The 19,939-nt window shown below is 56.0% G+C and overlaps 1 protein-coding gene across 1 annotated transcript in view; it reads left to right on the top strand.

Moving 5' to 3' along the window:
- The window catches only part of ARHGEF17 (Rho guanine nucleotide exchange factor 17), a 56,330-nt gene that overhangs the window by 30,389 nt on the left and 6,002 nt on the right, over nucleotides 1-19,939 (top strand). Inside the window, exons 2-12 of the mRNA XM_082682535.1 lie at nucleotides 7,922-7,999; nucleotides 12,558-12,740; nucleotides 14,909-15,025; nucleotides 15,245-15,337; nucleotides 15,543-15,719; nucleotides 16,016-16,066; nucleotides 16,312-16,421; nucleotides 16,526-16,611; nucleotides 18,151-18,269; nucleotides 18,597-18,810; nucleotides 19,326-19,399. Coding sequence (XP_082538661.1) covers nucleotides 7,922-7,999; nucleotides 12,558-12,740; nucleotides 14,909-15,025; nucleotides 15,245-15,337; nucleotides 15,543-15,719; nucleotides 16,016-16,066; nucleotides 16,312-16,421; nucleotides 16,526-16,611; nucleotides 18,151-18,269; nucleotides 18,597-18,810; nucleotides 19,326-19,399 — 1,302 coding nt within the window. The remainder of the gene's footprint in view (nucleotides 1-7,921; nucleotides 8,000-12,557; nucleotides 12,741-14,908; nucleotides 15,026-15,244; nucleotides 15,338-15,542; nucleotides 15,720-16,015; nucleotides 16,067-16,311; nucleotides 16,422-16,525; nucleotides 16,612-18,150; nucleotides 18,270-18,596; nucleotides 18,811-19,325; nucleotides 19,400-19,939) is intronic.

Raw genomic sequence — 19,939 nt, 5'->3', positions numbered from 1 at the left:
TCATCCGTGGAACCATGTGTTTGCGCCTCCACTCATGTGTTCATTTGTAACATACATCGTTCTGCTCACCCGTCCATTCCTGCATTCACCTATCATCCTACCATCCTTTCACTCGGTCAGCCCGTACTCATCACCCATCCGTCTGTCCATCCATACATCCTATCTCATCCCCGGCTGCCAGCTGGTCCAGCACTAGCTGCAGGACCAAGTGGGCCCGAGTGGGCAAGAAGTCTTGGAGGAGGTCTTGGTGGGGCTTATAGTGGGAGGTGTGTCCAGAGGCAGGAAAACAAGGTATCAGGCTTCTTTGAGAGATGGGGAAGTGTCAGCTGACTGACTGGAGGGAGGGAGAGTTAGGTGTTCCCCAGGACCAGCAAAAGGGTGGTTCCACCCAACTGGGGTGCCCAGCCTGCTTCTCCTACAGGGCGCAGTGGTGTGGCAGAGCAGAGCCCTTTGTCCCTCCCTGCCTCTCATCTCCCCTGGCCTAAGAAGGACGGGAGCTGCTTGGTGGGAGGAGGGTGGTGTATGTGTCGCAGTTGGGTGTGGGGTACGGAGAGGAGAGGAGGGCCCTTACCAGCCACGTCGTACGCTTGTAAAAACAATTCCGAGCCAGACCCACTCCAAGCAACTGTAGATACCCAAAAGGAAAAGAGACGTCAGCGCCTAAAAGGAGGGTTCAGTTCAGCCAAACAACAAAAGAACCAGACCTGCACGGGGTACTCTGGGCATACGTGGTGTCCCCAACACGCATCCGGGCTGACCTCACCCTGAGGGGCTCCGATGCCTTGCTGTTGTGGGAATGATCCTTGGACACCCCAATTCAGCAGCTGTGTGCTCCTGTTCCTTCTCTCAGCTTCCGTTCATTCCCCCACCCCACCAGCTCCCCTGTTGCCATGACAACAGGCTTGGATGTAATTAGCCATCTTTAATGAAGCAGCAGCAGCAAGCAGGGCCTCCGCGCCAAGCCCTGCCCCCTTCTCTAGGGCAGCAGCCTCCCGTGAACTCTGCTATCTGGGCACCCACGTGCCTCTGGATTTCTTGACCTCAGGAGGTTGTTCAAACCCCACCTCCTCCAGGACGGCCCTGAATACCCCCTAACTACCCCCTACCCCAGGCACAGGTGACTCCCTCTGCTGAGTCCTGTATATTGTCTGGCAGCTCCTGGATGCCAGCCAGAGTGGTTCATCTGTGCAGGGCCTGGTCCTGCTAAAGTGAGTGAGGGCATAGACATACTTATACTAATAAGTCCAAGCTATGCACAGCCCCCCAGCTGCTCAGGGGAGATGAGGCCCCAGGTCACATAGCTGGAGACAGGGTCAGATGGGGGAGGAGGTGCTGAGAGAAAACTAAAGGTGAGTTAAGTAGCCACCACGATCAAGCAATGGGCTAGAGATGGGACGCTCGAATCATGGCCCTCCTGCTAGTGTGGGATTATCTTTGAGACCTGGCTATTTAGATTTCCCCAGGGGTTGTGTCCATCCTCTGTGCTTAAATCATCACTCCATCGTCAACTGGTCTGGTGGTTCCAAACCCTCCCCCAACATGCCCAGCCCCCAGGGAAGTCCATAATCCAGCCCATAGAGATGGTAAGAGGCAGCTGCACTCATTGGATTTCTTGGTTCAATCTAGAGGTAGAGGAGAGTTGGGGGCCCTCCTGGGGGACCCTTGTTCTGCCTCCCAGGGGTAGGAGGGGCTCGGCCAGGACCTGTGCCCTAGGATGGGATGTAGCCAGGCAGGCTCTAGGCCTTGAAGGCTCTGTGCTGCCAGTGGACGGATTGCGCCCCCCCGCCCCCGCCCTGCCAGAGTTTCAGGTCTATAAAGAGGTGTGTGTGTGTGTGTGTGTGTTTGTTTCAGTGTGGGGGGGTTGAGAATGTGCATTTCCATCACATTCCCTCGGGGTCCGCAGGGCCTGCCCTTTGAGAACCAGTGTCATAGAGGGACCAGCAAGGGTGTCAGTGCAGAGGACACACTCACACTTCCGTTCATTCTTTCACTCAACAAGCTCGCACAGCTCGCACAGGCGTTACCCTGGGCCAGGCCCTCTCAGAACACAGGGGAGGGGGCAGCACACACTTAGCTAGCCTCTCTCAGGAGTCAGGCTCTGCCCTCTCGTGCAGCCTCACTTCCCTGGGAGCCACCTCACTGCCAGGTAGGGTCATGCCTCTTTTCTCTGGCTGCTCTCTCTTGGAATTCTCTGTGCCTGTTTTCATTGTTGACTACTTTGGGATTGTCTGTTGGGAAGTTAAAATTCAAGTGTTGGACATTTTGGATCCTCTGAGGAAGCCAGTGCTGTTGGGCCCATGTCCTGCCCTCTCAGGAGAGGAGAAGGAAGAATTCCCTTCTATGGGGAATGTGGGGCTGTGGGGTGTTGATTCACCCGATTCAGGGCTGAACAGGGGAGGGTGGCAGGAGGCTGCAAGGGCCAGCAAGGGGTTGATCCTGTGCCTTGGGGCTGCCAGGGAGGATTCCTGAGCAGGAAATTACAGGGTTTGCCTCCCTGTGATGACTGTTCAGTGGGGGGGGGAGGGGTAAGAGTTATTGAAGTTTTGTATATTAGCCAACATGTATGTGCAGAGTGCTGTGGTTTACAAAGGGCCATGGACCCTGCCCTTAGGGGACCTACAGTGTCCCTGGAGGAGATGGCCATCAACCTAGCAATTGTTCAAATGTGTAATTACAAACTATGGTATTTGGTTAAGAAAAACAGAGAATCTTTGAGAGTGCAGAGCAGGTGCATCTGGCCTGATCTGAGGATCAGGGAGGGCTTCCTGGGGGAGGTGACAATCACACCAAGATTCATCTTAAAGGAAAAGCAAAAACACTGCTAGGAGAGAGCCTGGTCTGTTTCTAAGAGTTAAAACAGAAGTGGTTGGAGCATATCAATCAAGGCGGAGAAAGGGAATGAGTGGACTAGCTTGGGTGATGGGTCAGAAGGTGTCCACTGTGCCAGAAACCCAGCAGAAAGCAGGTTTGAGGGAGGGCATCAGGAGTTCGGTGAGTGTCGGAGCCCTCAGTACACTGAAGAAGCATAAAGTTAGCCAGCCCAGAGACACAGCAGAGGGACCCCCAGTGAGCTGCAGAGTCCCCTGGTGGGTGTTGGAGGCTGGTACAAAAACAAAGCTCATACTGCCCCTACTCCTGATTAAATGGGTCTGGGATGTGTTCTGGCATCGCCTGCAATTTGAGGACCAGGTCCTGTTGATCATGCTTGGATACATTCTGGAGCATCATCTGGTGATGGTGGTAGGGATTGTAAATGCCTGAGCCCCCGCCCATGCTGGGGGCGTGGGTGGAGAGAACTAGGGCTGGAATCCACTAGGACTGTCTCAAGTATAGACACAAGTCAAGTGGGTGGGGTGGGAGTATGCATGACTCAGGGTGGGCCCTTTCTGCTATCAGGCCCTAATGCTCTGCACCCCCCCCCCCAAGGGAGGACAGTGTCAGTTTCCAGGGATGTACATGTATGCTCATCCCTAAATATGTGTGCCTGTTTGTGCCTGGTTCTAGTTGTGTGAACCGGAAGCATGTGCCACCGTGCAGCACTGGGTCGGGTTCATGTGTGTCCGGGCTCAGGTCTGTATGGGACTCTGTTGATTGTGCACTTGGCCCCCATCCACACCCGTATACAAACCAAGGCCGGAGGACAGGTTTCCATGTATATGGGCCTGTTCAGTGTAGGTCCGTGCATGCCCGGTTGGGTACAGGCGTGGACAAAAGGCCCATGTCTCCCAGTGTACTGGCCTTTGTCGACTGGTGTGCGCCAACTTCTGTCCTCTGAGGGGGATGGGTCCGCAAGGGGAGGCTGAGGCGTGCGGGAGCGGCGGGGGCGAGGTCCTACCGCCCTCAGCGTGTTGGGGGAGACCCGGCTGCGCGGAAAGGGGGCGGGCGGAGCGGGGAAGGGGGGCACGGGGGGCGGGGACTCCCCTCCGCTCCTCTCCGCTCCCCTCCCCCCGCGCCAGCGGTGCCGAGCGCGCCAGGCTCGCCCAGCGCACTCGCGAAGCGGAGGAGGCAACAGCGCCGCCGCCCGGGCCGACGCGATCAGATCGGCGCTGGAACTGACACCGCGGAGGCCGGGCTGAGCCCCTGGAGGGAGCGACGGTGGGAGAGAGGGGGCCCGCCGTCCCCCGCCGCCCCGGCACCCCCGCCCTGGCGGCGGCCCGGCCGCATGCTTCAGATGGTGAAGACCCTGGCCCAGTTCACCATTGCGCTGGAAGACATGCGCGATCTGGGCTCGGCCACCGCCTCCGGGGAGCCCGCCGGGAGCAGTGGTGCTGACGCTGAGGAGCCTGGGGAGGCCCAGGTACGGGGAGGGGGAGACACAGTCAGGGCCCTGGGCCAAGACCTAGAACCCAGCGCAAACGGGCCTGGGGGAGGCATGGGTAGATGCCAGGGCACAGGACCGGGAACTTGGATCAGGCACAACAGCTGCCCGGCCCGTAGGACTGGGGGCTCAGAGACTAGTGATGGGGGCAGGGATGGTGCGTCTGGCAGGGTGTTGAGGTTTGGTGGTACCAGAATGCAAGCTTGGGATGGCAGAAGGGCTGGCAACCTCAACTGGGGTGTGGGCCTGTATCCTGAGACCCTGTATCCTGAGACCCAGCCTTGGCAAGGCCTAGTGGTACCTAGTGCGTGATATGTGTCAGGGTGTAGGCAGAGACCGGCTCCGGAGGTATCCTGGGTTCACAGGCTCCGGAAGGAGAGGTTTCATCAGCAGTCTCCAGGTGTATGTGTGTGCGCGGGGGATGGGGCATTGGGAGTAGCTGATCATGCTCCTGCCTTGCCATTCTCTCCCTGCCATTGGACCTGCTGGGCCTGGAAGCTGTCATGCTGTGGTGGCAATGGTGGTGTCCCCATTCCTGGCTCCGTGCTCTTCTCCTCTGGGGGAAGAGGAGGGAGAGGCTTCCAGGGGCTGTGTCTGTGCCTTTGTGTGTGTCTCTGGGCCCTGTCTCTCATTGTCCTGCTCTCCTCGGCTCCCGCTGGGCCTCTGGTTCTGTCTTCCTCCCCATGCTGTGCTGTGTGTGATGTGTTTCTCCCCACCACCTGACATCTCTGGGCTGAAGGCCCTGGTTCTCAGCTAGGTGACTTGGCCACATTTCCTTTTGGTCTCTTCGCAGAGTGTCTGGCCTTTATGGCTTCTCCTGTGTACATGTGTCTCTGTCTTCATGCTGTGTGCAGGGTCTGAAGCTTTGGGTCATGATGTCCCAATCACACTGGTAGGAGAGGCCCCCCTCTGTCTTCCTGCTGTATCCCTCCAGCCCCCCTCCCTCTCCCACTTCTGCACCCCCTGTAGTAAAGGTCTGAGGATGGGGCTGTTGAGGGGTGACGGGCTCTGGGGGGGAGGCTAGGCCCCTGGGGGAGGCTAGGCCTACAGGGCTGTCCCGCCCAGAACAGGTGGGCCTGCTGATCTGCTTGACAGCTGCATCGCTCCGCTCCTGCCTCCCCACCCCCACGTGCACTCACACCCGTGTCTGGGCACGTGCAGAAGGGCACTCCGTGCAGTGACAGGGAGCTGGCCTTAATTTCCATGCCTCTACCTGACAGCTGAGTGACAGCGCACTGTGCTTTCAAGCAGGAGGAGGCTGGGAAAGGCGGGTGTTGCAGCGTCAGCCTCCCTGCGTGAGTTACCCCAGCCCTCTGTGCTGGCAGGGCCAGCCCCAGCCCTGCCTCCCTCAGGAGGCCTCCCTGCCTGCCCATGACCCTCAGCCCTGGGCCTAGCAGGGCTGGGCTCAGAGAGTGGAAGGAGGAGGGAGGCTGTGCCCCTCAGGGCCGAGCCTGGCCCGGTTCTTCTCTCAGGGAGCTCCATGTGGGGCAGGGAGATGGATATAGAAGAGCCATTTTGCTGAGGCAGAGTAACAACACTGAAGACCCGGCATGAATGGAGGGAGCTGCCCCGCTTCCCAGCTCCTTGCTTTCACAGTACGGGAGGAGGACATTATTCATTCCATTTCATAGGAGACAATGTGGGAACCTAGGACAGTTACCCAAGGTCACAGAGCTCATGAGGGTCCAGCTGGGGACCCTGTGGCCGGTGGCTGGTCAGTCAGTGTGGGCAAGAACTCGGGGTGTTTGGGCCCTAAGACTCAGCATGAGGTGGCTAAAGAAACTCGGATCAGGGTGCTCACTGGTGGCTCAGTCAATTAAGGGTCCGGCTTTTGGTTTCAGTTCAGGTCATGATCTCAGGGTCGTGAGATTGAGCCCCACAACAGGCTCTGTGCTCAGTGGGGAATCCACTTGAGATTCTCTCTGCCCTCTCCCTCTGCCCCTCCTCCTGCTCTCTCATATGAGTGCACTCTTTCTCTCTCAAATAAGTAAATCTTTAAAAATAAATAAATAAATAAACTCGGTCCCCACTCTGCCAGTCACTAGCTGTGTGACCTTGGGCAAGTCAGTCACCTCTCAGACTTGACTACCTTGTCTATAATGTGGAGATGATGACACCTGCGAGTGTGAGGCAGAAATGAGGCCATATCTGTGAGTGCTGAGAGGGCTCTGGGGGACAAGGGGAGGACTGAGCATCTGGGCCTTTCCTTGGGAGGCCCTTCTGGCCTTTGAGGTTCTCCCAAACACTCCATCCTAGGGTGGGCCCAACTGATGTTCCCTCCTACTAGAAGCTGCCCTGGTGTTTTAAGGGCCTTCGAATCACTGAGGTTAGATGACCTGACTATAGCTAGGGGCTCTGAGGAAAAGCCCAGTGGCTTGTCACCCATCAGAGCATGCAGCTGGTGGGGATGGGGCAAGGCCAGTCTCCTCCCCTCCCTCAAGGGAGAGCCATTCGCACACCCCGCCCCCCCCCCCACCTGTGAGTTCCTAGCACAGGAGCCTACTTTTCTAAGCATGTCCCATTGTTGACAGGTTTGGGGACAGACCTGACCCCAAGTCCCCAAGTCAGAGGGAGGGGATCATCAGATGAGTATACCATCTGGTGAAGGCTTCCTGGAGGAGTGGGCCAGAAGTATAGGAACTGGTGGCAAGGGGCAGTAGGTAGGTAATAGGTAGGTAAGCTGAGGTCCAGGGAGTCAGACACAGAGAAGGCATCCTCTGCCTGGCTTCTAGCAAAGCTTTCCCACAGAATAGGGGCTGCCCTGTCAGGGCAGGATGGACACCCTATCCCTGGAGGGGCAGGGACTCCGTACTGTAGACCATCACATGCTTAGGATGGAGGTCTTAGCTCCTGGGCCTCCTTTTCCCCATCCTTAAAATGGGAAGAAGAACATCGTCTATCTCACAGGGTAGTCAGGAGGATGAAATAATGATATGCTCAGAGCTGGTGTGGAGTAGGGCTCAGTTAACCTGTTTTTACTGAGAGAATGGATATCCAGCCTTGTCTGAGAGTGGGTGAACCCTGCCCCAACCTGGCTGTGTGACCTCTGGCACTGATGTCACCTTTCTGAGTCACCTTTTCTTCATCTGTGGCAGGAGGCCACAGTCTCCACTCTCAGGAATGGTGTGAAGCCCAGCCTGGTAGGGTCTCACCCCGTAGCACTGAGCCTGAAGGAGGGGTTTTTGGAGTTGGCAGCTGGGGCGGGGGGTGGCCTGGAGGCATCTTCCTTTGCCAAGGTAAGAGGTTATTGGTTGTTTTGAGTCCTTTTTAGGAGCCCATTGGGTAACCTCGAAGTGAACAGGAGATCACCATTTCTGCCAGCAGCCATAGGGAGATGGTGGAGGAGTAAGGGGCACACCCTGGAAGGGGGGCATTTGAGATGTGGGGGGAGGGTGCCCCCTGCATGGGGAGCGTGTGAGCAAGTTCTGGCAGAGTGGAGGCCCATGGTGCTTTGGGGTAATAGCCAGCAGCCCTGGATGGTGGGAAAGCAGGCTTCGAAGGCCAGGCAGAGAAAGAGGGTGGGCTCTTTCAGTCATTGTGCCTGCGGGGGGTGGGGTCTGAGGGGAACAAGGCATGCTCACCCTCTGCCTTCTGTCTTCCAAGGACATGCGGAAGCACGTGACCATGACCCTGCTGGACACGGAGCAGTCGTACGTGGAGTCTCTGCGCACCTTGATGCAGGTGAGGCTCGAGGCTATTAACCAGGCCCCTGAGAGTGGCCGTTCTGAGTCTAGGAGGCTGTCACACACATGGGAAAAAGGCCATTTTTATGGACAGGATGGAGGCTGGAGACGAGAGAGGAATGACCCTGGGATACATCATCCCTCTGTGGAGAAACCCCCCTCCCCCATCGTGTGACTACCCCAGAGGAGGAAGCCCCTGCCAGGGTCGGGGAGAACATGGAGGGGACTTAATAAGTCCAGACAAGCCACCCCACGGCAGGTGCTCCCTCCTTTTACTGTCCTGCCACCTCCCCCTGGCAGCCCTGGGCCTGAGCTTAGATCTGTGCCCCTGCCCACGGTAGCCCCATCCATTTTATTCATTGACTGGGAAAATGATCATTGAATGGAACAAAATGCTGGGTACCTGCTGTGTGCCAGGCCCCAGCCCAGGAATAGGAAGCATAAGGATGAGTAAGAGAGGCAAGCCGCTGCCACAGGATCTCATCATCCCATTGGGCACAGAGTTGAGTATATGTTCATTCTCAAAGCATTGAGGGGCCACCTGTGAGGTGAGGGGGTCAGGGAATTTTCCCTGGAGGACATGCTGGCTTCCTCCCTACCTGCCTTGGCAATAGGAACAGCACGTGCAAGGTCAGGTAAAGAGAGGCCAGCATAGAGCACAAAGGGTTGGCCCTCTGCGGATGCAGGGGGCCACATGGTAGAGGCTTTGACTACCAGGAAGAAGGTTTGGACCCTACCAGGGGCCCTGGAGAGTCAGCGAAGGGCTTTGAGCCAGGGGTGGATGTCGTCTCATTCATGCTTTACATAGTCTGTCTGACTGCTGGGAAGGTGGATAGTCAAGGAGGGCAGCCACTGAGGGTGGGTGAGGGAGGAGAGGCCAGGACCAGAGCAGAAGCCACAGGGAAGGAGCATCGGGACAGACACTCAGGAAGTGGACTGATCAGGCCAGGCCTGGTAGCTGGTCGGCTATGGGATGAGGCCTGGACTTCTGGTCTGGGTGATGGAAGCACTGTAGGAGCCCTACACGTGAAAGCTGGGGTGAGATGGCCAGATCAGGTTCTGACTGGGGAGAGCCCCTAGCTCAGGGTGCACATGTAGGCCTGGGGCCCAGGACTAAGAACATGGATCCCAGCTGAGGGGGCCTGGCCTTGGTAAATTCACTCAAGCCATCTAGGCAGACTGAGAGCAAAGAACAGAAGGTAGAGCCCTGGAAACATCCAGAGTGTACATTCATTTACTCCGCAGATCCGCAATGAGCATCTTCTGGGTGTGGACCGTGTTCTTGGTGAGGGTTCAGCAGAGAGCATGAGTGATGAGGTCCTGTCTCCTAGAGCTCATGGTCTCCGGCAGACACGGACAGTAACCAGCCAGGCAAGCCGCACGTGAGGACAGATGCAGGTTCACAAGTGTGCCGAGGGTGTATCCGTGACAACTGAGTATTGTCCAGCCAGAGAAGGGAGGAAATTCTGACATGTGCCACAACATGGGTGAACCTCAAAGACACGAGGCTAAACCAAAGTGAGCCAGTCACAAGAGGACAGATACTGTATGACTGCACTTCTGTGGGTCACCTAGGATGATCAAGTTCATAGAAACAGAAAAGTCCAATGGTGCTTGCCAGGGCCTGGGGGAGGGGAAGTGGAAGATAGTGTTTAATGGGTATGGAGTTGTGGTTTAGGAAGATGGGAAAGTTCCAGAGGGTATTGGGGATGATGGTTCCACAGCAACGTGAAGGTTTTTAATGTGAGTGTACTAACTGTACTTAAAAATGATTGAAATCGGGGTGCCTGGGTGGCTCAGTGGGTTAAAGCCTCTGCCTTTGGCTCAGGTCATGATCTCAGGGTCCTGGGATCGAGCCCCACATCAGGCTCTCTGCTCAGCGGGGAGCCTGCTTCCCTTCCTCTCTCTCTACCTGCCTCTCTGCCTACTAAAAAATCTTAAAAAAAAATCTTAAAAAAAAAAAGATTGAAATCGGCAAGTTTTATGGTGTTTATATCATTGCTTTTATTTTTTTATTTTATTTTTAAAAAGATTTTTATCTAGTTATTTGAGAGACAGAGACATAGTGACGGAGATAGTGAGAGAGAGCAAAAGTAGGGAGGAGAGAGAGAAGCAGGCTTCCCACTGAGCAGGGAGCCCAATACAGGGCTCGATCCCAGGACTCTGGGATCATGACCCAAGCCGAAGGCAGAGGCTTTAACCCACTGAGCCACCCAGGCGCCCCTGGCCTAGGAATTCTAGGAGGGAGGCTGCCTGCCTGCCCCTTCACCATCACGTTGCTTTTTTATATTAAAAATAAGCACACAGTGGCTCTCCCTTTCCCCCTGCTTGGGTTCCCTCTCCCGCTGTGTCTCTCTTTGTCAAATAAATAAATAAAATCCTTTTTAAAAAATAAAGAAAAAATAAGCGCATGGAAAGAGATCATAGAACGGGGCCTGCCCTGGTGTCACAAGCCAGGGAGGGCTTCTCTGAGGTTGGGGTGTTCAGTGGAGACCTGAGGATAGGCAAGCATTAAGCAGTGGGAGAGCCTGGAGGGCACCCTTCTGGCAGCTGGGACAGCGGGAACAAAGGCTGGAGGCTGGAGGAAACCTCGAGCAGTTAGCCCTGGAGAGGTGGCCAGGGTGGCTGCTGCGCTGGGACACAACTAGAATGCCATCTTTTAGGGATGCCCTTGGCCGCTAGGCGGTGGTAGTCATGCAGGGGTAGTCATGTGGGGTCCTTTGGAGTCTCCTGGGTGGGAGTTGAAGGCATTGGGGTCAGGCAGTCCAAGGTTTGAGTCACTCGCTTCCCTGCTGTGTGATGCTAGTCTAGTCACCTTGCTTCTCTGAGCCTCGGTGCTTTTGTGTGCAGAATGTGACTATCACACCCGGTCCTGGTGCTAAGGTGCAGAGGTAACGAAGCTGTTCTTGCCTTGTTCACACTTGGGAGGCTGGCGTGACCTGGGCAGGGCTCTCTGCCTTTCACTCTCCTGGCCAGTTCAGGGCTGCACATGTGGAGGCTTGCAGGACCTGCCAGGAGGAGAGCTAAGGATAGTTCTCAGGAGGCGGGACTGAGAGTATAAGCAGGAGAGTGTCAGCCGAATGGACTCCACGGCCCTAGTGTTCCCTCACAGTGACCACTGCCACCCGCATTGATTGGTATCATCCCTGCAAGCTTGGAGTTTCTTTTTTTTTCCTTTCTTTAAATTGAGGTATAATTAACATATGGTGTTACATTAGTGTCATGTGTAGGCCAGGCTTGGTATTTTTTTTAAAGAAATACGGAGGTTAACAGAGGTGATGGGATTTGAACCCACATCCTGAACCTTGGCACAGACTGACCTAGGAATTTTTTTTTTTTTAAGATTTTATTTATTTATTTGACGGACAGAGATCACAAGTAGGAGGAGAGAGGGGGAAGCAGACTCCCCGCTAAGCAGAGAGCCGGATGTGGGGGTGGCGGGGGGCTCGATCCCAGGACCCTGGGATCATGACCCTAGCGGAAGGCAGAGGTTTTAACCCACTGAGCCACCCAGGTGCCCCTGGCCTAGGAATTCTAGGAGGGAAGCTGCCTGCCTGCCCCTTCACCATCACCCGCTGGCCTTTTAAGAATCCCCAACCGGGCAAGAGTATTCTGTTGAGCTTGACTTTCTCGAGGCTGTTATATCAAGCCAGTTTTTAAAATGTTTGATATAAAGTTTGCCAGACATTGCATTACTTTTTCAAACATCCTCATTTCTTGGGCTTGTAGTTAGAGTTTCGGCCAGTAGAGGGCGACCGCTGCGTGAGAACGCGTACTGCGAAGCAAGGCTCTTCATTCTCAGGAATCCGGGTTGAACGCAGATGGGAGGTGAAAAAGAGGAGTTTTTTTTTTTTTTTTTTTTTTTTTTCTTTTTAAGATTATTTATTTATTTATTTGACAGAGAGAGAGATCACAAGTAGGCAGAGAGGCAGGCAGACTGAGAGAGAGAGAGAGGAGGAAGCAGGCTCCCTGCTGAGCAGAGAGCCCGATACGGGACTCGATTCCATGACCCTGAGATCATGACCTGAGCTGAAGGCAGCAGCTTAACCCACGGAGCCACCCAGGCACCCCACAGCAATTTTTTTTCTTAAAGATTTAATGAAATGTGGTTTATTTTTGTTTCTTCCTTATATCTGTGTGTTCCATCACACTAGACTGTAAGCTCCACTGGGCAGGGAGTTTGGTCTTCCTTGCTCACTGCTGAACTGTGCCTGTGCACGGTGACTGCTCAGTGGAGTGTCTGCTGAGTTAGCGCATGTGGGTCTCCCAGGAGCCCAGTCTACTTGCTTTCCTCACTCCACGCTCTGTGGGTTCATGCATCCAACAAACTTTTACTGAGCCCACTCACTCCCGTCTTGTGCCAGGCCCTGGGCCGCACAGTGAGAGGTGTGGGGATAGGTCTTCCTCTCTCCGCTAGAGCTCTGAGTCTAATGAGGGAGATCCGGAGGCATGGCCATTGAGTCATAGGCTCAGGTGATTTCGTATGCCCCCCATGCCAGTGGGTTGGGATGCCATCCCTCTGAGGGTACCCAGACTGACCTGTAGGGGACCCCCAGGGCTATATGCAGCCGCTGAAGCAGCCAGAGAACTCCTTGCTCTGTGACCCATCGCTGGTGGATGAGATCTTCGACCAGATCCCCGAGCTCCTGGAGCACCACGAACAGTTCCTTGAGCAGGTGCGGCACTGTGTGCAGACCTGGCACGCCCAGCAGAAGGTGGGAGACCTGCTCGTCCAGTCGGTGAGTGGCCCTGCTGCCCACTGCTACAGCCCCCACGAGCCTGGGCCCCTCCTGGAAGGGGATGACTGCTGCCATGGACCCCCCTCCCCCACTCCACCTGGACACTGACTCTGATACCAGGTCCAACCCCAGAACCTGGGCACTGACTCCAGCCCTGTAGTTGACCTGAACCTGGACACCCCAAAACCTCAGAGCTTGGCTAGATTCTGCCACAGACCCCAGCCCCAACCAGTTCCTGACCCTGATCCTGGACCCAGCTCTAGTGGCTCGCACTAACTTTGACCCTAGTCCTATCCTCGAGCTGGTCCTGACACTGACCCAGACCTCGGTGGTTGCTGGTACTGACCTCAGCCCTTACGTTGACTAGCTCTTTTCTCCATCCAGCATTTTAATCAGATAGCTAACTACTTGGCACTTAAGTGCTAGCCATTATTCTAAATACATTACATAAATCCACAAGGCTAGGAGAAAGGTGCAATTATTCCCCCAAGTTTAAAGTGGATGACTCTGCAGCATAGAGAGTAAGTAACCTGATCAAGGTCACAGTGAGTGGTAAAGGGTTCAGGCTCCAAGAGCTGCGGGTCCAGTGCCCACACTGCCCCAGCCTGTGCCCCCCTTCATCACAAGCATGCCCCCACCTGTGAGCTCTTCAGGATCCCACCATAGTGAATGAGACCGTAGAAAAGGTATTGGCTTCAAAACTCAAAAAAAGCTGTAAAAAGCAAAGCTAATAAACATTTAATTAAATGTCTGTAAAAACATAACACACCATTTTCTTTAGTTGTTAAATATAGTATTGTTTATATGAGCTTAATTGCATTTGAAAAAACTTGTTACATTTTGTTTTTTGGCCAGAATTCCCAGGAATGCACGGTGATGACTGATAAATCATAGCCAAACACAAACTAAACTGCTTACTCAGAGCCGAATGATTTCAAAAGCACAATTGTAAAATGCCTTTCAAAAATTGTACTAGCAAACAAACAAAAACAAACTTACAAACTTACCTGTTGTTGTGAGATGTGGATGTTCTTTCATGTGTTTGTGATGATGTGGGTGGGCCTTGGGCCTAAGAAGGTCTTAGAAGCTGCCTGCTGACCCGGAACGGATGTGGCAAGAACTCTGAAGGGACCCCCGTTGGGTGCTGACACCTCCAGGCCATTGCCACCCTCGCTGTCACCGGGCTCATCCCCTGTCTGGACTTGGATGCTTTCCATGGTCTGACGAGCAGAAGCCCTGGTCCCAGGGAAGGGTCAGCAGATCAAGCTTGGGCCCAGGGTGGGCTGGGGCGTAAGGGCTGTCTTCTTCTCCAAGCCTCTGCTCTGTAGCACACCCCGGGCCTGGGGAGGGGGACAGTCAGTGCCTTAGAGACACAGGAGCTTGTGGGCCCAGAGGGGCCAGAAGCAAATACCACCATAGGGCCCTTAATCCATCCGTGGTTCAGCTGATACAGGAACCAGGGTGTCCCACCACCTAGCCAGCGCTTCTGCCCAAGAACTTTAACATTTAGCCCAGCTATCAGCTGGCCATCAGTGCTAGCCACCAGCTTTGTGCCCCCACTGGAAAGGATGGACATTCCTATTGCCTTCCAGAAGAGAGACTTGTCGCCAGGGGGCTATCAAGGGAGGCCAGAGGCCAAGAGTGATTCCAGAAAGAGTTCTAGTCAGGGCAGGGAGGGCTTCCTGGAGGAGGCACGGTTGGAGCTTAGCCCTGAGATTGGATGATGGTGAGATTTGGATATAGTAAGGGCATCTGGTGGAGAGAATTACATGGGCAAAGGCCAAGAGGCTGGAATGAGTCAGTGTCTCTCAGAGGACAGTGAGGAGGGGGAACTGCTGGCTGGACTTAATGAGGATGGAGAGCAAGGGATGGAAATGCCCAGTTGGAAATGGGAGAGCCGGGTCTACAGGACACATCTAGGCATATGTATTTCCATGTACACACAGACCTAAGTAAGATACATGTTTGCACACACACATGCTCACAGGGTCACACATACAAGGTGTATGTGTATACACAACACAGGAGCACATACCCCATCCCTTAGAGACCACATCATGTCCAGTTGGAGGGAAAAGATGTTGGTTTGTGCATTACTGGAAACCAGGACCGGGTGAGGTGAAGTAAGGGACACCTTGAAGGTCCCCAACCTACCTCTTCACCCACAGTTCTCCAAGGACGTCCTGGTCAACATCTATTCTGCCTACATTGACAACTTTCTCAACGCAAAGGATGCCGTGCGTGTGGCTAAGGAGGCGAGGCCTGCCTTTCTCAAGTTCTTGGAGGTACTAGGGGCCAGCTAAGGGGGATGGACATGACTCCTACCTTGGGCCAGCTTTGGGAGGGGGCAAGAGCTCCCAGACTGGCACCATAGCCTTAGGCGAGGGTTCAGCTTTTGCCCTTGGGCTGGGCTGGAGGCACTGGCTGCGGACCTGTCCTCAGTCATTCCCTTCTTTGCATGACATCCTCACACGGGTGCCCATCCACTTTGTCTCTGGTTTTAGCAAAGCATGCGTGAGAACAAGGAGAAGCAGGCGCTGTCTGACCTCATGATCAAGCCTGTGCAGCGGATCCCACGCTATGAGCTTCTGGTGAAGGTGGGCGTGGGAGGCACGTGAGGCTGTGGAGGGCTGGAAGGCCCCTCGATTGAGCCTGATGTCAGTGTCCCCAGGGGTCGGGTAGGAAGAGAAGTTCTCTCTGGAGTCTCCCTGTAGTCCCTCCTGCTCCAGCCATCAACATGGGGCTGCCGGGCCTGAAAGGGACAGCTGATAAGCAAGGGTCTTATCCCCATCTCCACACCAGGACCTCCTGAAACACACACCCGAGGACCACCCAGACCACCCACTCCTGCTGGATGCTCAGCGGAACATCAAGCAGGTGGCTGAACGCATCAACAAGGGTGTGCGGAGCGCAGAGGAGGCAGAGCGACACGCCCGTGTGCTGCAGGAAATTGAGGCTCACATTGAGGGCATGGAGGACGTGAGTGCCACCCGCCACCCAAGTCTTCGTTTACACCTGTGGTCCCCTGCAGTCACCGTCCCGTCCACCTCCACAGCTTGTCTGCCAGCATCCCCACCCATCTCTGTCCATAGCCACAACCGTGTTGTCTGTCTCTGGCCACAGATCCCGCAGCCTGAGCACACAGCATCAGGAGGACAGAGGGGTTGCTGCTTCTACTGTCCTGGCCCGTGGAGGGGGGCCAGGGGTTCTTGGGGTCTGGGGAGGAGATGGGTTTAATAATTGGCCTTCAAGGTTTTGTCTCTCCTGCCCCACAGCTCCAAGCCCCTCTGCGGCGATTCCTAAGGCAGGAGATGGTCATTGAAGTGGTAAGAAGTTTCCCGTTGTCTACCCACCTGTTCCCATCTCCCTATTTTGTTCATACTTCTGCTCATACCTGCTGCCCTTGGGCCTCCCTGCTCTTCCCCACAACAGGAGTCCTGGGTCGAGTCCCAGCTCTGCCTCTGGGCATCTGGGGCAGAGCCCTCACCCCTCTCTGGGCCTGGCTGTCCCCTTGGGCACGGTGGGCAGGAGGGTGGGCCTCTGGGCCTGAGTCCTGCCTCGGACCCCACAGAAGGCCGTCGGTGGCAAGAAGGACCGGTCTCTCTTCCTGTTCACGGACCTCATCGTCTGCACGACCCTAAAGCGGAAATCGGGTTCCTTGCGGCGCAGCTCCATGAGCCTGTGAGTGGCTGGGGCAGGGTTGGGCTGGGGCAGCGGGGGAGCAGCTGTCCTTCCCTGCCCCCACTGCGCCAGCCGGGCCAGAGCTCCCCCTTGGCTCCCCACAGGTACACGGCAGCCAGCGTCATCGACACGGCCAGCAAGTACAAGCTGCTGTGGAAGCTGCCGCTGGAGGACGCAGACATTGTCAAAGGTGGGGCTGGCCCAGGCCTGCCTGGGGGTTCTGGGTGTCCGGGCCCTCCTCTCAGAAGCCCTCCTGGAGGGCTTGCCCTGTGGCCAGGCTGGCTGCCTGAATCTGTCTGCTTTTCTGTTGCGGGGGCCTCACTTTCCTAGCCAATATTGGGGGAGGGTGGCCTGCAGGATCGGTGTGCCCAACACAGAGCCACACCAGGACCTGTGCACACAGACCACCTTCTGACGGGGCAGGGACCTCGCCTAGGCTGGGGTGGTGCGGGGGCACAGACACACCTGCCACCAGCCACTGACCAAGGCACCAGCATCCTATTAGATGACGATGCACTGCTGTGGTCCAGCAGTTTAGCTCATCGGGAGCAGAGACTCCCTTAAGTCAGTGCAAGCAGAGGCTGGTTGGAAAGATCTATGTTGTTTGGGGCTGAGGTGGTTTCAGAGAATTGCTCCTCCTGCCTGTTCTCACTGCTTTCTCTGCTTCCTCCTTCCTTCCACCTCCTGTGCTCCCTCATGGCCTGCTCCGCATCGTGGCCTTTCTCCCTAGCTGCTCCAGGATCCGAAGTTTACCTTTCTGAGGGGGCGGGTTGGTCTGGGATGGTGGTGTGGGTGCCTCCTGGCTGGCAGGCAGTTCGGGTTCAGACTCTGTCCCTAGGCTTAGCTGTGGTGGCCCCCAGGGCAAACCCAGGCCGGCCTCACGTGGGCCGCTATGGAGGAATACAAGCTGATGGTTGGTCCGGTTTGTCTCTTCTCACTGGAACACAGGCCAGTTGATAAAGTGACTACCTTTAGGTCAGGTGTCTGCTCCTGGCCCCATCGAGTGTGGCCAGAGTGGGGCAAGGTCCTACAGAAGAAACCAGGGCTGCCCAGGCAGTGAGCGTTGTTGGGGTGGGGTGGGAGGAATGGCATCCTTTAGAAGGAGTAGGAGAAAACCCAAGCCTTAGCTTTCCTGGTACATTCCACTGCTGTCTACTCTGCCCATTGGTGGGTTCCTGGTCTAGGGTGGACACCCCTGACCAGACAGTGTTGGGTGTGGGGATGCTGAGCTGGCCTGTGGGTCCAGCTGCTTGGCTGTGGTCAGGTATGGGGTAGGACTAGAGAAATCCAGAGCATCAGCTCATTTTCCCCTCCTGTCAGGGAACGGAGTCCCTTGGTCAGCGATTTGACTGCCTGAGGCTCTGGCTGCCAGGCCGACTCCCTTGTGGGGGCCGCACGCCTGCAGCTTCTGGTGTCAGCGGGAGGCTGCCGAAGCTACAGGGCTGTCCGCCGCCTATTCCGTGTGCTCCTCCGTGGGGCTCTCCAAGGGACCAGCACCCTGGGCCAGGTGCCTCTGAATTAGGCCCAGTCCCTGTTGCCAGGCCTGGTGTTTCTCTGCGAGCCACCTGGCTATCACTCTGATCCTTGGGTCTTGGGGTTGACCAGCTCTCAGCTTGTCAGGCCACTCCCCATGCTCGACTGCAGACTGTGAGGAAAGGGGAGACTGTCTGTCCAAGCCTGACCTTGTCTGCTTCTGTATCTGTCGATGGCCTTCCTCTGTCTCTACCAGGGGCATCCCAAGCCACCAATCGGGAGAACATCCAGAAGGCTATCAGCCGCCTGGATGAGGACCTGACCACCCTGGGCCAGATGAGCAAACTCTCGGAGAGCCTTGGTTTCCCCCACCAGGTCTGTGCTCTCTGCCTGAGGCAGGGGGAGTGGGGTGATGGGGGTTCCCAGACCCTATCTGAGGGAGAGAGAACAGCTTCTTCATTGCCTGAGGAAGAGGTCACTCAGCTCTGTCACTTATTGGAAGGGAAAAGTACAGCCTTATGGCAGCTGAGGGAAGTGATGTGTTCCAGGCCTGAGGGTGGAGACACAGCTCTGTCCCCAGCTGAGGGAGGAGAGAGGGCCCATCATGTCTTGGTGGGGGGGTCAGGTCCCCACTTAGTTCTCAGGGCAGGAACAGACTGTGGGGAGATGTCAGGGCCTAAGGCTGGGCCCTCCACCCGGCAGAGCCTGGACGAAGCACTGCGGGACCTCTCAGCTGCCATGCACCGGGACCTGTCAGAGAAGCAGGCGCTGTGCTATGCGCTTTCCTTCCCCCCTACGAAGCTGGAGCTGTGCAGCACGAGGCCCGAGGGCACGGACTCCTTCATCTTTGAGTTCCCTCACCCTGACGCCCGCCTTGGCTTTGAGCAGGCCTTTGATGAGGCCAAGAGGAAACTGGGTAAGCCAGGCTCATGCTGGTGTCCTCTTTCCAGCACTTCCAGGCAGTGGGCGGCACCATGCTGCGGTGTGGGAGATCAGGAACCAGAAATCCCAAGACCCCTGTGCCCTGTGCTTCAGTCCCTGCTCAGGGGGAGGGTGGCCTGAGACTCCCGAGGAGAAACGGGACTTGCTCTCCCGGGCCGGGGGCGGGGGAATTCAGTGAATGGAAAGGGTGAACTTAGGACAGGGCACTGCTGTGGAGAGGAGGCAGGACCCTCCTCCCTGCGCGTCCTCCGTACACTCTGAGCAGGCCTGGAGCAGGGAAAGCTGTTAGAGTCTGTGGCTTAGAGGATCTTTGAGACTTCTGGGTCTGCCTCCCACACTGTACAGGTGGGAAAATTGAGGCCGGGTTCAAGCAGGGCATAACCCACAGCCCCGTCGCTTTCCTCTGAGAGACCCTGATGAGCAGGGTGGGAAGGGAAATGGTCGAGGGCAAGGTGGAAGCTGAGCAGTATTTGTTCATTTCCACTACAGCCTCCAGCAAAAGCTGTCTAGACCCTGAGTTCCTGAAGGCCATCCCTATCATGAAGACCCGCAGTGGCATGCAGGTGCGTGGGGGGCCCCGGGCCCGCGGGTACACATGGTTTTGTTGGGGGTCCACGAGGTGCCTGTCTCGAACATGATAGCCACCCCATGTCTGTGGCTACTATGTGGGTCGTGTACACACATGTGGCTACTATGTGGGTCGTGTACATATGGGTGTGGCCACACACATCTGTGTGTGCACATGAGCGAAGGCTGTCTGATGGGCATGAGGTGTCTAAGTCACGTGCCTAAGTCTGACTACATCTGGACAGCGGTTACCACTTTTCACACTTGTTACCTCATACATTTGGGATCGTATTTAGGGTTTCCACGTGTGTGGCTGTCTGTACACATATGTATGTGAAGGGACGAGACTGACATCATGCGGGCATATGTGCCTCTGGCCCACAGAGTGGCCCATGCGCTGTGCATGTGTCTGTGTGTGTGTGTGTGCATGTGTACACGCGTGTATGGGGGGGTGTCCTGGGAGTTCATGCCCCCCCGCACTGTAGGCCCACCTCCCTCCGTTCTGCCAGCCAGCTGGAGAGCGGGGCGGGGGGAGC

Source organism: Mustela nivalis (assembly GCF_964662115.1).
Source record: "Mustela nivalis genome assembly, chromosome: 9".
Classification (NCBI taxonomy): domain Eukaryota; kingdom Metazoa; phylum Chordata; class Mammalia; order Carnivora; family Mustelidae; genus Mustela; species Mustela nivalis.
The sequence above is the reverse complement of the archived record's forward strand: the minus strand, read 5'-3'. Positions and strand labels throughout refer to the sequence as shown.